At 42.7% G+C, this 16,734-nt stretch overlaps 1 protein-coding gene across 1 annotated transcript in view; it reads left to right on the top strand.

The window, feature by feature from the left end:
* The first annotated feature begins 1,998 nt into the window (after positions 1 to 1,998).
* The window catches only part of TNFSF11 (TNF superfamily member 11), a 28,037-nt gene continuing 13,301 nt past the window's right edge, over positions 1,999 to 16,734 (top strand). The window contains exons 1-2 of the mRNA XM_034665227.1: positions 1,999 to 2,494; positions 8,648 to 8,815. Coding sequence (XP_034521118.1) covers positions 2,264 to 2,494; positions 8,648 to 8,815 — 399 coding nt within the window. The 5' untranslated portion in view covers positions 1,999 to 2,263. The remainder of the gene's footprint in view (positions 2,495 to 8,647; positions 8,816 to 16,734) is intronic.

The following is a 16,734-nucleotide window of genomic DNA, read 5'->3' as shown; positions in this document are numbered from 1 at the left end:
GGTGGAATGCTGGCAAACGAATAAGCAAATAAAGAGGCTGGAAAGGTTCATTACCTTCAAAGAAGCAGCGAACAGACTGACAGTGGTTTCCAATCCAGCCTATGCATGCCAGAATACAATGACATGGGATCTTTAGGGTACCAAAGGAACATAAGTGCCGAGCAGTAGGAATGTCACATGAAGAATTCTGTAGACATATAACATACGGTCTAATATGTGGAGCTACTAGGTCAAACATACCTGAACATGATTCAGAGATTTCAGGGACTCTCTTGTCATCTGAGGATGATGGCAAGGAACAAAAACATGTGCAGAACACTGGAAAAAATAGAAGGGATTACAGAGAGGTCATTGTGGGTTTAGTTGTTATTATTGTTATTGTTATTATTTTAGAGAGAGAGAGTATACTTGAGAGCGCCTGAGGTGGGGGGAGGGGCAGAAAGAGAGAGGGAGAGAGAGAATCCCAAGCAGGCTCCACGTTGAACACAGAACCTGACACAGGGCTCAGTCTCAGGACCCTGAGATCATGATCTGAGCCAAAATCAAGGGGCCACCCATGGGCCCCGGGGTTTAGTTGTTACACTGCATTTTACACTTCTTTGATCCTAATAAAGACTTACAAAAAAAGATGAAATATAGAATTGCTTTCCAAAAGAAGAATAAAAAAGAAAAAGAGGCAGAAAATAGCATCCTCAAAGTTAACAAACAAAAAAAGTAGGGAGAGGTCTGCATGGAGTAGGAGAGTAATGTAAATTATTTCTATACTGGAGTTTGAAAATTTTTTTCCCTCTTTTCCTATCGAATTTGTTATACATACACACATAAATGCTAAAAGCATCTTTCTTTTTAAATTTGAACAACCATTTCATTCGTACAGACGCTCTCTTAAATCCGACCCACTCGCTCTTCACCATTTGCTGTGTTCTAAGTGTTCCCCTGGGCGCTCGAGCTTTACCGACGTAGGGATGTGTCATTTGTGAAAATCCTGCCTATGCAAGTGCCAACCAGCAAATGATGCAGAAGGAGGATACAAAGTGCAAAAGGAATCATGAACCGCAGAACACCCACCATTGTGGAATTTCTGTAGGTGTTTCAATTGTCCAGCACCTACTTTCCTTACTTCCTGCTGAAGACGTATCAGAATTTGAGCCTAGTCCATATTTTCATTTTCTCATCGAGGGGTATAATTCCGAATAGGGGCTTTTTAAGAACCCTTGAAAGTTTTCTTTAGCGATGAAACTAACATTTAACTTACACCTTCAATCTTGTGTAACATTCATCTTTGTCCACTCACAGTTATGAGCTCTCCTGGGGCTCCCTACATCTTGACATACACCCCTCTTATCTTTAGGTACTGAAGGAAAATCAGTGTCAAGCAGTGGGACTAGCATGTGAGAAACCCTGTCGGAACGTAATATATGGCCCTACATGTGAAGCAACCGGAGCCTCCACTTCTCTCTGTACTGTTTTCTTTTCCTAGGTCAGAGTTGGTGCCTAGAGGCTCTCTGCACCCACAGTCAAAACCTGCCCTACTCCAAGCCACTTAGAGGGTGCAGAAACAGGGATTTGGGACGGGGGCTCTGGATTTCTAAGGCTGCCAAAATAATTCGGAATCTCTTTTGGGAGCCATGATAGAGGCTGCACCCTCAGGATCCCCGAAGGATATTCCTTGCTGAATTTTTTTCCGGGTGAGGGGAGGGGGAAAGGACTTCAGAGATCACCCAGTCCAACTTTCGAACTCCTATGGGAGAAACTGAAGCTCAGGGATGCTAACTGCCCGAGAGCAGTGTCCTTGATGCCACCTTTATCCTCATCCTTAACTGAGGCACCCTCTGCATCTCCCCAGGCCCACCTCCTGGCCGTTGAGGATGAGCAAGCGGCGTCTGGCACCCCTGCAGCGACCCACAGCCCTATCCTCTGAGAGCGCTGATGGGGAGGAGGCCGCTCAGTGAGAGTAAGAAAGCGAGGGAGGAGAAAGGAAGGAAGAAGGGCCAGAGGTGGGAGTGGAAGAGGCAGCCTCGCCCGGGGCTGATTGGCTCCCGAGGCCAGCCCTCGCCCGCGGTTTATAAGAGTTGGGGTAGCCGGGCGCCCTGCCCGCTCGCCCGCGCGCCCCCCGAGCAGCGCCCGGCTCTGAGCGCCGCACGTCGAGGCCCGCCTGGCCCCGCGCCGGCTCCCGCGCCGTCTTCAGAGTCGGTCGCGGGCGGAGGAGCAAGGGAGGGAGCCGACGACGGAGGCGAGCGCCGCAGCCAGCGGGCCGAGCGCCATGCGCCGCGCCAGCCGAGACTACACCAAGTACCTGCGCGGCTCGGAGGAGATGGGCAGCGGAGGTTCGGGCGCCCTGCACGAGGGCCCCCTGCACGCCGCCCCGCCGCCCGCGCCGCCCGCGCCGCACCAGCCCGCCGCCGCCTCCCGCTCCATGTTCGTGGCCTTCCTGGGACTGGGGCTGGGCCAGGTGGTCTGCAGCGTCGCCCTATTCCTCTACTTCCGAGCCCAGGTGAGTGCCCGCCTCCCCGGGGTCCGCCCACCTCGTTCCTCCCGCACTCGTGGGAAACTGAGCCTGGCCGCTCGGCTCGGCTCCCCAGATCTTGCATATAGGAGGAAAATGTGGCTCTAAAGAGGGTGCGTCCTGCTCCGGAACAGCCCGGCGCGGGGTCGGACGCGCTTGCCTCTGCTCTTGGCTCCCGCCCCTGCCCCGCAGCGCGCTGAGGCTCGGCTCGCCTGGCCTGGTGCGTTTGAATTTCCCCCGCGACGCAGCATTGGCCGCCTACCTCTAAGGGATGATTGCACACTCCCCCTACAACCCCTTTCATTTCTAATCTGGATCTGAGAATTAACTTAACGACCACTTAGGGAAAAAATTGAGCGCTTAGGCAGCAACCCTTTCCCTTCCCGCCCACCACCTGGACGTGTTTGGTTCCCGGGGCTGGCCGCTTTGCAGGTGGGCTCCGGGCCGCCGGGCTGGAGAGGAGCGCAGAGCCGAAGGTCGCGCGCCGTGCTTGCACTGCAGGCAGCCCCTGCAGCACCCAGTGGAGATGTCCAAGGCGCCAGACCGGCCGAGTGACACAGCGCTACCAGAGAAGCCTGGTTGCGGGACAGGGGCTCCGCTCGCGCGGAATGCAAAAAGAGGGAAGGACCCCGTGCCTTCCCGCTGAGGTGGGCGGAAGAAGGAAGCAAGGTGCGTGTGACGGTGGTGAAGTTCTCACCCCTGACACAGCCTCGCTACAATCTAGCAAATAACTGAACTCCTAAAACATGAGAAAGAGGGCTGGGAACTTCAGAGAAAGATAGTAGAAAGGAAGGGGTAAATCTGTAATATTATGCTTTCTGGTGGTTTATGCTCTTGTGTTTTCTTGGAAATTGCAGTGCAGTTGGTTGGATTCATTCAAATGTTCTTGTCTGGTGCTGTGAACTCTTTCTCAGAGGAAGTGGAGGGCTGACTGTGCAATTTTTTTTTTTTTTTATGGGAAAAGAGAGCTGGTTTGGACTTCATTGGTTTTCAGATTCAAAGGTGATTTCTAAACCAAATTGGATGCATCACAATATGGCCTTGCCTGGGTTGTATGGGTTTTTGACATGTGCCAGAGTCTTGAACTCCATTACTTGTAATCATAGGTTTTTTGTTAAATATTCATTATCCACTGTTTGTGTTTTATAGAGAAAATTTGATTATCTACTTTTAAAAAGGTAGAAATACTATGAGCAATACTTTAGGACACTTGTATTTGCATCTTAATAAAAATAATCTTTATTGAGATATTTTTCTTAAAGAAAACAACTTTTGCAACAAAGATTACACACATCTATATGGAAGTGATGAAATGTTTTTCTTTCATCAGACCATGCTGCAGTCCAGAAAGAGTAGTTCACCCATTTTCCCACCCAGTGTTCTCCTTCCATGTAAAGTCTGTGTATACTGCGGGCCCGCACTGCAGATGACACTATTAAGTGCTATGGAATGTGAGTGAAGGATCATTAACTCAACATACAATGTCCACCTACTATGTGCATCGCATGGTACCCAATAATGGAGGGACCTGTAACAAAAGACTTAAAATTCTTAGTCAAACAAGACAGCAGCATTCAGAAAAAGGACAGAAGATGCAATTGTTCTCTACTGCTTCTGATCTTTTCTAACACCTTAGGGATATGGCATTTTCGTAGCAGTAATAGTGAAGTGAGTGTTCAGCAGCGGCAGAGCAGTGGGGAATGAGTGAGCTCAAGGGAAGATGAACAGCTTAGATTGGTGGGAACCATGGAAACGGGTGTGGCCACGTAGAAAAGAGTGGCACGCTGGGCTCTTAGGACAGACCGTTCTGCTTCTCCACAGCAATATTAACGGTCTGGTAGGCTCGGGGGTCTGTCTGATGATTACTTGTCGTAATTTAGCAGACTTGACGTTACTTGAGTAATAGTGATGCTCTCAACACCTTTCCCCCAAAGTAAACAGTCCAGTTGGTAAGCTTAGCTAGAATTTTCATTTGTAGATTTAATGTCATCAGATTTTATGGGTACAGTTTTCTTAAATGCCATGAAGAATGGGTTTCTCTAAGACTTATGTCAAATATATTAACTATTACTCCTGAACCCCATTTTTGTACTGCATTTTTAAAGGGGTATCTTCTTTCGGAAAGAACTAGTATCAGGAATAATGTGTTCATAGGAAGACATCGCTAGATTTGGTTGCGTTCCACTGTGTATATAGTATCTACTTTTGATGCCTAAAGGGGTCCTACTCATTTAGACATACTTTCTGAAGTAGGTACAGGTGAAATGATATGATGTCTGACATTTGTTTCAAAATAATAGCTGGGGAGGGTTCGGGGCAGGGAAGTGGTTGCTTATAGATGAAACAAGACTGGCCGTGGTTGATAATTGTTGAAGCTTGGTGTTGGCTTTGTGGGAGTTCATTCTACAATTCTTTCCACTTTTATGTATGCCAGAGGCCTATTTAAGTTCTACTAGCTGAGAGAATAGACTCAATTTGACCCATCACTAATGTAACATTTTTACTCATATCAACTCCTTTAGATTAGAAGTTTGTACCAAATAAGAGATATTTTTTTTTTTTTTTAGTTCCAATAGAATTGAGAGTGTCAACTACTTGGTGTGTCTGAATGCATCTGAAGTGGAATGAAATCATTTAGGATCAAGTAACATGTTTGCAGTTTATAGTAAACAAATGAGAAAAAAGAGCCAGTTTTATTGTTTTTGTCTAAAGGGGGGGGTTGCTATGTAATTCTTCAAGGAAAAAAACCCAGTTAATTTAGTTTTACATGCATTTAGAAGAATGCCCAGAATAGTGTAAAAATTACAGTGACTTTAAAAAATGTTTCCCCTTCTCAACTCATGTTCAAATAGTTAAAAATGAATTAGCCTCCCAAATGTTTGCAGATTGCCTGTGCCCAGATTGAAAGGAAAAAGAAAGTACTAGATGTAAAGTAGATTGGCTGTTCCTCCACCAACCTTGCCAAAGAAAAAATAGCGTGTGGTTTGTGCTATATATTTACCACATAGTATTCATACTTGGGTTTGCAAAGAAGAAGAAAAAAAGACCTTCCAAAAAGTAGCTTGTAAAATTTATGCTTGTGTTTTTTCTTTCCCTTTCTTTCTTTCTTTCCTTCGTCGTCTTCTTTTTTTTTTTAACATCCATATAACCAAATTCAAAGTTTGGAGTTTAGCTACAAGATAAGCTTTTCAGAAAACTCAATCTCTGTTGCCCTTTGAACTCCTTCCCCCAAACCCCCAGCATGCACACCAGCCTCCCTGGCTGTTTGTTACCCAAACAGGAGCGCCGTCCCCACTGCAGCTCTGGTGTGGAGGTGTGCGGGCTGCCTGCTTGAAAAAACAGATAACGGAGTAGCACAAATGTCAAGCATCCTGCCTCATTTAACCCTACAAATGGTTACATTTCAAGGAAGTTTGTTTGTTTTAAAGACCTTGATTTCATATGAACTACATCATCTGATAAATGCATTTTTAAAGTCTTCTAAATCAGATATTCATGGTTTATGGAATATGTTCAGACATTTCTAGGTACAATGAATTCATTTGTAACTCAATTGACAGTGATTTTTTTTGATGAGCTTCTGGGTTCCTCTGTTGAGTACAATAAGTCAAGAAGGGAAGGACTGCCTGTTTTGCTCACCACATCATTGGCAGCATCAAGCCCAGTGCCTGGCATGTTCAATTTGCTGAGGCTTTTCAAATGAGTCACAGCGCTAGAAATTTACAATATGGAAGTTATCTAATGAGTAGCTAAACTAGACTAAAAAGTAGCATTTTCTTCAGTCATGCAAATTCTCTCTCCCGACTCTGGTGTCTGGAGAGAGGGTGTGGGATAGGAGAGTCCTGGTTCCGCCACTGGACCAGCATGGTGGAGTGCCCCACACCTTGCCCTGGGTCTTCCCCGCTTGGAGACTACCAGAGCAGAGGGCCCCACTGGTGTGTGTGGTCTATTGGCCCCCACTCCTCAACTCCTCTCATTCCTCCTGGTCTCCATTTTTGGGAAGGGATTGCTACAAGACACTGGAACAAGAAAGATGTTTGGTTGCAGGTTAACAAGACATTTCTAACATATGGCCTTTAAGTAAACCAAATAAATAACTTTATCGAAATTAACTATGCCACGCTTTCATGATTTCTTTTGGAAAAACAATTGGTGACTTTTATACATGTTTTAGTTCTCATGTTACCTTCCTAAACAGTGGTTCTCCAGCGCACATTCGAAGCCCTTGGGGAGAGAGATTTAGTGGGCCCCTACCCTCAGGGATGTGGGTTCAGTTGGCTGGGGGTGGCATCTAGGCCTGGAGACTTTTTAAGAGAGAGGGGACAAAATCTTTGCATTCCATTTTTTTTTGCAAAAGATCATTAGCCATTATTATTGTCACAAGAGTTTTGTACTAACTGCTATTATTGCTTGTGGAAAAAAAAATTAAAATTGGTGTTCAAGGAAATTTCGAGACATTTTAATAGCCGAAAATCTATATTTGTACGTTTGCTATGTACAGCTACAGGTGCTTGAGTGTGTCCTTTGAGTAGCGACAGCATGGTGGACCGCTGCTCCCGGTTGATGGCGCTTAGTCTGTCAGCAGGCCTGGAGCTCAACCAATTTTAGGGTCCCCAGGCATTTCCCCGAGAACACCGCATTGTTCCAGTAGCTCAGCAGTTTTCTGGTGGTGAGCCAACTGAGGCCTTGGCATGATTCTTCTTTCTTGAGGTCTGAACCCAATGACCCTTCATATCAGCTGCCCGAGCTTCTCCGATTTTGTGGGAAACTTAGCGGCGTAAGTGAGCTTTTTTTAAAAAAATAAAGTGTGGTTGAAAAGCTTTCTTTATATAAAAACTCACATATTATGATTTGTACTGACTATTTTAAAGAAAATATGAAAAATAAATATGGATTGCAAAGTTTTGCTTCATGAAGGACGCCTCTCCCATATGCAAGACTGAAATAATAAAATCTGTATTTGTGGGTGCACGTGTGTTGAAAGGTTATCGTTCATTTCGAGAATCTCAGATATGGATAGAGTACTTTCTAGCTTATTTCTGGTGGTTGGTTAATAAACCTCCACATCTCTTTTGATTACTTCTAAGAACATAAACCAGGCACTGAGAGACCTGGTATTAATTCACCGAGCTTTTAATAGAAACTTCTAAATTTTTCCTTTCTTCACCCAGTCTGTACCGGCTAATGAGCAAATGCACACAAGGTAACTTGAGTTTTTGAAAGAAGAGGACAATAAGTTAAACAGTTGTTATTAAGACAATTGATAGCTAATTATCTCTACCCTTGACTTGGCAGTTGAAACTGCTACAAGGACTTATCAAAACCCCAGGCGGAAGGGGCAGACAATTTCAAGAAAAGAGTAATACTTAAAAAGATGTGTATGCAGATAATCAGCTAAGAACTCCATGGGGCTATTTTGGGTAGGACAATCCCTTTGCATTATAGTTTTCTCATCTTCCCCCAGCATGTATCCATACTAGCCCGCTCACCCCACGCAGCCCTCTTCATCCCATGTGACACTAACGATCGCCCCCTGACAGAAGTTCCACTCCAGGGTAACAAACACTGATGAGGGTTTCGACACAAAGGGAAATTATGCTTCTGGCTTTAGGTTTTTGGAGGGCCCTAGGAAATGGATTTCTCCCTCCCTTCTTTGGCTGATATACATTGATTAAGGAAATCAATATACATTGATTAAGGAAAAAAAAGGCCAAACATGGTGGCTAAAGTTGGTGTTTATTTCACCTGGTTTTTGTAGGCTTCATGCTTTGACTATCCAGGTGAGTTTCCTCACCCTATGTAGCATGCTAGGTATGACTCAAAGAGGGAAAGCTTTCTCTACCTGCACTGACCACACGTGATTTTCCTCGACTCTTCTCCCTTCTATGAGGACTTACACGTTGGCAGAAGACTTTGATCATTTCCCCACGATTCGCACGTGTATACTTGTGAGTCATAGCTACTAGTAAAAGTGAATTAGAAGTCAATGTTTCACCAACTTGAGGATAATTGTACTCACTCCTAATTGCTGGGGACATAAGGACTCTTGCAAGAATGAATTTTTTTGGTCCTTGAGTCAGTCACACTTTATTAAATTGCAGAATGATCAATGATAATTACGTCCTGACTTTTTTTTCTCAGATGGATCCTAATAGAATATCTGAAGATGACACTCACTGCATTAATAGAATTTTCAAACTCCACGAAAACTCAGATTTGCAAGACACAACTCTGGAGAGTCAAGACACAAAATTAATACCTGATTCGTGTAAGAGCATTAAACAGGCCTTCCGAGCAGCTGTACAAAAGGTGAGTCCATGTGAGGATATAAGTCAAGGGCCCGCACTGACCCTGCTAATACCGAAAATTAATACTGGCTGAGTGCTGTTGACTTTGTTCTTTTTCATTTTAATAATTTGTAAAAGAGCTAAAGAGAATTTTTTTAAGAGATTAATAGAATTCTTTTGAAGTTGGTAGTGTCTTATTATGGTGGCCAGAGACGTTCATGCACATTTTCTTTCCTTTCTTTTCTTTTCTTTCCTTTTTCTTTTTTTTTTTTTTTTAAGAGGAGTCATTTAAATTCATGCATTGGAGGAGGACAAAGATAGTTTGTGGTAGTCAATGGATCAGTTTGCTGGTGTGGATTCCCTGCCCTAGAAACCATTCTTTCAGTTTATAGGACTCACTGCTCTTTCCTTTACGTTTGGTTTTGTAATGGTAGGATCTCCTATTGCCTATCTGTTGATCCAGGACTCTGTTAAGAATAATTATAACTGGGCCATTGTTGTCATCTGTGGTGAGGAGGTAAGCAAGCAGTGCAGGGAGTGATGTGGTTGGCAAGGTGGAAACTCTGTGTCCATCTTCTCATTTTCCAGGAGAGCTGAGTGAGCAGGGAGGAGATGGGGATGGGGGAGACCAGTGACTTCTCTTATACCGACAGCGCCAAGTGAGAAACATTGCAATGAATCTCTGCGTGTTCTACTTTTTTGAATGAGGTCACTTGAGAATTTTGCAGCCGTGGAATTATTTTACTTACTGACTCCACCAAACACTGGGTAGAACCGAGGGACTCCAGTGCGTGCCTGCCTGCACACATCACGTACTAGCGTGCACCTCTGTGTGGATTCCTGCAGCTACCCATTTATCCCAGCCTCTAGTTTGCAACTCCCTAGGCTATCTCTGATCATCTTAGGGTAAATCCTAAAGTTGTCAAGCTCCTTTAATCTAAGTTGCATTTTAATTTAGTCTATTTTTAAAAATCCACAGATAATAATAGCAATTAAAAAAAGAGGATATGTGTCGGAGGTAGAGGCAGGGAGATGAAGCTGTTTTGCATAACCCATCACGTTGCTATTTGCTGTATTCTGTCAAATCGAAGATACCACCCGTTTTCAACTTACATCATTTTTTCATGCATCACAAAGAAAGAAAGAAATGTTGACAGAAATATTAAACACAGGGGCACCTGGGTGGCTCAGTTGGTTAAGCATCTGCCTTTGGCTCAGGTCATGATCTCAGGGTCCTGGGATTGAGCCCCACATCGGGCTCCCTGCTCAGTGGGGAGTCTGCTTCTTCCTCTCCCTCTGTCTCTTTCTCTGTCTCTAATGAATAAATAAATAAAATCATGAAAAATATATTAAACATGATCATCATAGATTCTGTTTGCATCTTAATTTCAGAGTTACTAAAATGTAACAAAAAAATGCATCAGAGAATCAATGAAACACATATCGCTCTCATATCTATAAGAGCACACTGGTAATACTACATTTTTGTTATAATTAATGTGTAGGTGCTTAGCTTTATGCAGTAGACACATATTTTAAAGCGTGGGCTTAATTTGATCTTTTTACCTTATATTGTAATTTTTGCTTATTTATTTATTTATTTATTTATTTATTTTTTGATGTAAAGTTCAATGATTCACTAGTTGCGTATAATACCCAGTGCACCGTGCAATACGTGCCCTCCTTAATACCCATCACCAGCCTATCCCATTTCCCCACCCCTCTCCCCTCTGGGATATATTGTAATTTTTGAACTATGGAAACAGCAACTCTGCTAATCTATTCATTTTTATTGTTTTGTTTTATGTTTCATTTTCATTGGTCTGATTTTTTATCCCATCTCCCAAATGTTGGGCAATCTATCTATAAACAATGATTTACATGTACTAGAGATAATCTATTAGTTAAAAACTGAACCCCTAATTAAGGTAATTGTGGTTAGGTAAATGACTGTCTCCTAATTTTCTGTGTGAATTGACCCATATTGTGTCTCCTTACAATGAAGAGATAAGCTTTTAATTTCACAGGTCTCTTGGTTCTTAAGAATTATCCTTCGAGTTTTTTTCTGGAAAAATGGGATCAGTCAAGATAATTTTGAAAACAAAAAAATATTAAGAAAAACAGACACCGTTAACATTTATTTAGGCGAATGCAAAAGTGGTTCATGTTAACAGGTCAAAAGAGAAAAACATTAGCATCTCGTAGATACTAAAGAAGTGATTGACAAAATTTCAAATTTATTTCTGATGTTTAAAATCCATTAGAAAACAGAACCAGATGGATTCCTGATGTTTTTCTAAATACCGCAAACCAAAAGTTAGCTAATGATGAAAAACAGAAACATTTTCTTAAAGTCAGGGACTCAACAAAGATGCCTAGTGTCCCCCACATTATTTAACATTGTTTGGAATATACTAGCTGATGCAATCATACAAGGGAATAAAATAAGAAAATATATGTATATATACATACACATATATGGAGAAGGCAAAATTTGCATGTGATATAACTGTATACTTGGGTAAATTCAAAAGAACTAAAAGGCTGCAAGCAAAATCAATCAGTTTGTAAAAATTAGTAGGTAATAATCACTAGCTGTCCCCATTTCAAACAACAACTAGGAAACACAAATGAAAAATTCAATTCATATTTTTTAAACAGCCCTAAAAATAAACTTAACAAGGCATGGACAAAGCTTATAGAGCTAATACTAGAAAACTCTACAGAGGCGTTGATAAAGTAAAGACGTAACTATGCGAAGTCCTGATCCGTGGGAGACCAAACACCTTAGAGTAGCTTTTATCGGTTGTGTGTGAGTGTGTGTGTGTGTGTGTGTGTGTGTGTGTGTCATTTAGTACAATATAACATTATTTTAAATAAGTGGGCAAAGACTCAAAAATGGTACTGGGAGGATTTGTTTACTATTTTTAAAAAGTAGCAGCCTTCCTTCGTGTCCTAAGTGAAGACAGATCCCAGCTGGCGGGAGTATTAGTGGCCGATCACTGCTCCGGTCTCACACCTTCTGTTACCTCAGTTTCCACCCCTACCTGCCCAATCAGAACTTAACACATGTTCACTGTCCCATTTCCTTTGAGCTTTCTAAGTGACTGTCTAGATGACAAACCAGTTTGTACTGAAAATGAGCAAGAATGGCAGAATTTTCACTATTTTAGGAGCGTGTTGCGGACTTGGTGCTGTGTTCCAAAAAAGCAACACTCGTTTTAAGAGATTCGGTACCTGGCCAGCCAGAGGAGAAAGACAAGAATAATCAATCTTCTCATTAAAGGCACACCGTTTTAATTATATTTACGGAATGGTGTGACTCACAGGATGAGGAGAACTTTATTTTGCTAATAGCACATTTTTGTGTTGTTGGGCTCTAGGATTTTACCCATTGTTCATGGGTAATAAGATTACACACAGGCAATCCTTATCAAGAGTAAGGAGCGGTCATAATATACCCTGTGTGTTTGGAGGTAGAAGACGCCATTTCTTCCCCCAGACAAGAGGAACTTTAGGAGGGAGACGAGAATTATCCATACCTTATCATTAGAATCGAGCCATGTTTAATAAGCACGCATACCGTGCTAGGCACGTTGCCATAGCTTCTCCAGTACCCAAGGACTTACTCTTTTCTTACCCTTGCCAAAGAGTGATTTGCCAGCTGTGTTATCCTTTGATGAGAATTATTGGTTAATATGACATTCCCTACATCTTGCCAAAATAATCAGATTTCTCATTTCTCTTGCCAATGCTGAAAATAGAATGGATGTATCAGGCATTCATAAGTAGGTTTGTATCGTAGTTTTAGTTCTAATATAGATATTGAGTGAACCCGTAAAACAAAATTACATGTGAGGTTGCAATCATTATTGAAAGATCAAACCCATCCCGTGGTAACAAATGCTAGACATAAGCACAATATTACATTATATGTGTGCAAAGAGTGGTGTTTACCCAGCCCGTCTTTGGTCAGACAAGTAATGCTGTTTTTCCCCCTCTTTTTTTGTTTGTGGCTGGGCTTTCTTGGCTTTTTTTCCCCTTTAGCACAGAACTCTGAAAGCCTCTTAGTGATCCAACCCTACCAACCACAATTTACAAAGTCTATCATAACAGTCTATGACAATAAAGAAAACACTAGTACAAATATGGTGTCCAATTTATAAAGCAATTCTTGTTTCCAGCTTTGGCAGCCTCTCTGGCCTCTGCTAGCCTGAGGAGTGGAGTGGTGAGCTCAGGCCCTGAGCAGGGGCACTTGGCCCTTAGATCCCTTGGTCAGTCTTAGTGGAAAACCATGTATGTAGGCACTAAATATACATAGCGAGCACTCCGGGCTGTGACTCGGCATGATTTTAGTATGCCCGGTTGTTGATTTCACCTTGAGTACAAAAACTTCCTGAAACTTACTATGAAAAGTATTTGAAAGAATGACGTGGAGGAGAGAGATGGATGGGCGATGTTCAGTGCATTCAAGTTGACCCCCCAGGGTGTGGGAGGGCAGCATGAAGATTCACATGCATACGGATTTTTAAATATTAGCTTTTACAACGTTTTTGTGACTATTCTATAATGTACTTAATATACAGGAATGTTTTGTTTAATAAAGTTAGTAAGTATGTTTGGGAGCATTAAAACTTTTTCCCTGAAAGAGCTGTACACTCAGGAGTGTTTAGGGGCCACGGAACGAATCTGCAAACCCCCATCAGGACGAGAACTATAGCTGTCTTGCTCACCCTTGAATATGTCACACATAATGTGGTGTCAAGAATGAAAGAAAAGAACAAATAAATGATTGATGACTTATGGAACTCTATGAACTAATATTCTTAAATAAACGTAGGTCATCAACCAACTCATAAAGCCAGAGTGTTTAGTAGCCTGCTTCTCGTTGATCTGACATCTTCACCAATGTTCTTATCGATAATTATTAATATTGTAGCCTCAGGTAGTAAGGCCTCAGTACAGATACAAAAGTATGGATAATTTCTGTTGGAAGTTATCCACCCAGACTTCTCCCTTTAGGCATGTTTTCCTCTGGTCTCTGCCGTTTCACTGCAGAATATGAAAAGCCAAAGATGGTAATGACTACGAGTGACTATCTTTTGTTGGCATATTCTTGACTAACCATTTCCCGGAGGCAGGAAGCCTCTGAGCCTCCACAGGCATAGTGGAAAATGGGGAGTAAAACCAGAGCCGTCATTATTGAGCCATCAATTCTCACCTGGAATTCTTGTTTTATTTCCTGGGGATCAGTGCATATTTGATCTCATCTATGGGATTCACAGTGTAAATTAAAACTATCTCCTTATATTAAGAACGATGTACCCAAAGACAGTCAACGCTTTGATCCCTAAGGAATTAGTCACTGTTATTTGGCACAGTCCGTGCTGCTGTAACAAAGAGAACCCTCATTCGTGAACTGAGTAAGGCGGAGTTTTTTCCTCTCCTGTGCAATGATCCGGGGACGAGCCGTCCAGGGCTAGCAGGGAGGCTCCTTCATCCTCAACGGGTACCTTCCATGCCTTCCATCTCTTGGGCCAAGTTGGCTTTTCCATTTGTTGCCATTTCCAGACAGAGGAAAGGGAGAGAAAAGGCCAAGAGTGGTACCTGGGAGCTGAGACACGATTGATTCTAGTAGCATCCTCTTGGCTGGAACTTACTCATAGGACCACGCCCGGCTATAAGCGAGGCCGCACCCTATTATCTCTAGCTAAGCAACCATTTGCACCAAGGCTTGAGGAAGGGGGGACAGTGACCAGTCTCCAATACTCAGTAAACCCTGGTTAGGCAGGAAAGTAGGCTCACTCTATGAGCAGAGTTAACTCTGTGAATATATAAGTCTGTGAAAAATTTGAACGGCTAAGATTTTGTTTTCTAAAAGTTAAAGTACTTTAGTATTATTTGGATTCCAGGAAAGAGAGAAATTTAAAAGTGGATTTAACAGCATGCATTTTATTAAGGAACTTTCAAAGGTTTGTTTAGGCATATATATTGCCACAACTGTGATCTCTGCATGAACTTTGATCGTCATCTGCACAATTTTTAGTAGGTTTTATGGATTCAAGAACGTTAATTTAAAGCCAAAAAGTTTGTCAGATTAAGTGGTTCTGTTCTCCATATAGAGAGCTGATTCTTTAGAATTCTGATGTCGGTTATTACAAGAAGGCTATTCCCATTTTTAAAACTAAAGTACGTAAAAAATCAACTAAAATTTGAGTAGATCTTAACTGCTTATGAAATTGTAATCATTAGCATCATTTCTCTAGAGCTGTTATATACCATTATTTCTTACTTGCTTTTTAGTTAAATACATACATAACAAACACAAGGGGAAAAATTAAACCCCATTCATTATCACTTTGCCTTTGTATATGAGTATGTATCCCAAGAAAGTTTCTTTCTTTTTTTTTTTTTTAAAGATTTTTTATTTATTTATTCGACAGAGATAGAGACAGCCAGCGAGAGAGGGAACACAAGCAGGAGTGGGAGAGGAAGAAGCAGGCTCATAGCAGAGGAGCCTGATGTGGGGCTCGATCCCATAACACCAGGATCACGCCCTGAGCCGAAGGCAGACGCTTAACCGCTGTGCCACCCAGGCGCCCCAAGAAAGTTTCTTGTAAACCCACAAGGAAACTTGGGGTTTGGGGGCACTGGTGTTCCCAAATCAAGATGTTAGTCATGTAGTGGTTTTCCAATGGGATTTCATCTGCGCCATAACAGTTTTGGGAACTGCAATTCAATCAACCCCAATCATATTTAACATTTATGAAAACCGCCTTTATGGGAAAGCTGAAGTAAGACCTGCAGAATTTTCCTACAAAACCAAGGCCATCTACTGCCTTTGGCCCAACGGTAGGCTATTGGCTGTGATGTGCTCAGTCGCAGGGAGACCCAGGGCAAAATGTAGGAGGGTTTGCAAGAGGGAAATAACAGTAAGTGACATCATCAGAGGTCAGCTTATCTGTGTGCTAGATGTGTCCCAGGATGGAAGAAAAGATATTTTGGATTGACAGTCTTAAAGAAACAGAGATAAGGAAAGACATTCCTGGAAGAGAGTATCTAATTGTGTGGCTCGGTATCTTGACCTACAATTTTGGGAGTGAATAAAACTCGGGGTCCTTGGTTGGAAGGGAAGGTGGCAAAGGATAGATTGCATTGCTCCCCACAGAGTGGTTCATCCTAGGAGGAATAGAGCCTGTGGAACTGGAACGAGTGATGTTCCCTAGAAAGGTGTTTCCCAAGCCTGCTTCATCTTAGGAATCCCTTGGAGACCTTGCTTAAAAAATAAGTAAATAAACCAGATTGGTCACAAAGATTTGGTAATTCAGGAGTACACTTTGTGATTTCAGAAATCCTCTCTGAGGGGACGCCTGGTGGCTCAGTCATTAAGTGTCTGCCTTCAGCTCAGGTCATGATCCCAGCGTCCTGGGATTGAGCCCCGCGTCGGGCTCCCTGCTCAGCGGGAAGCCTGCTTCTCCCTCTCCCACTCCCCCCCCTGCTTGTGTTCTCTCTCTCTCGCTGTCTCTCTCTGTCAAATAAATAAAAATCTTAAAAAAAAAAAAAAAGAAAAAAATCCTCTCCAAGAAGGACTGGTCTGTCTTTAAAGGAAGGCTTCAGGGTGGGAATGGAGATAGCACCTGGGACCAAGGAGGTGTGCTAAGCATCCTAAGAAGATGTGAGGACCAGCGGAATGCAGGGAAGCCTTCTGTGAGTTTAAGTGGTGGATGGAAAGACTAGGAGCTGGCTGTGGTGTGGGAATGTGGGTTTTGAAAGTTGCAGAGAGCGGTCTGCAGCTAAGGTGATGGGACAAATATTTGCTTGAACCTTTTGAGATTCAGGGTCTGAGAGACGTCTGTTCCCACATCACTTTCTCATCCCTAGGGTGCTGCCCTCGCCCCCAAGCTTTGCCCTTCGAGAGCACTAGGTGGTAGGGGTAAACAT

This window comes from Ailuropoda melanoleuca, chromosome 7 (genome assembly GCF_002007445.2).
Source record: "Ailuropoda melanoleuca isolate Jingjing chromosome 7, ASM200744v2, whole genome shotgun sequence".
In the NCBI taxonomy this organism is placed as follows: domain Eukaryota; kingdom Metazoa; phylum Chordata; class Mammalia; order Carnivora; family Ursidae; genus Ailuropoda; species Ailuropoda melanoleuca.
The sequence above is the reverse complement of the archived record's forward strand: the minus strand, read 5'-3'. Positions and strand labels throughout refer to the sequence as shown.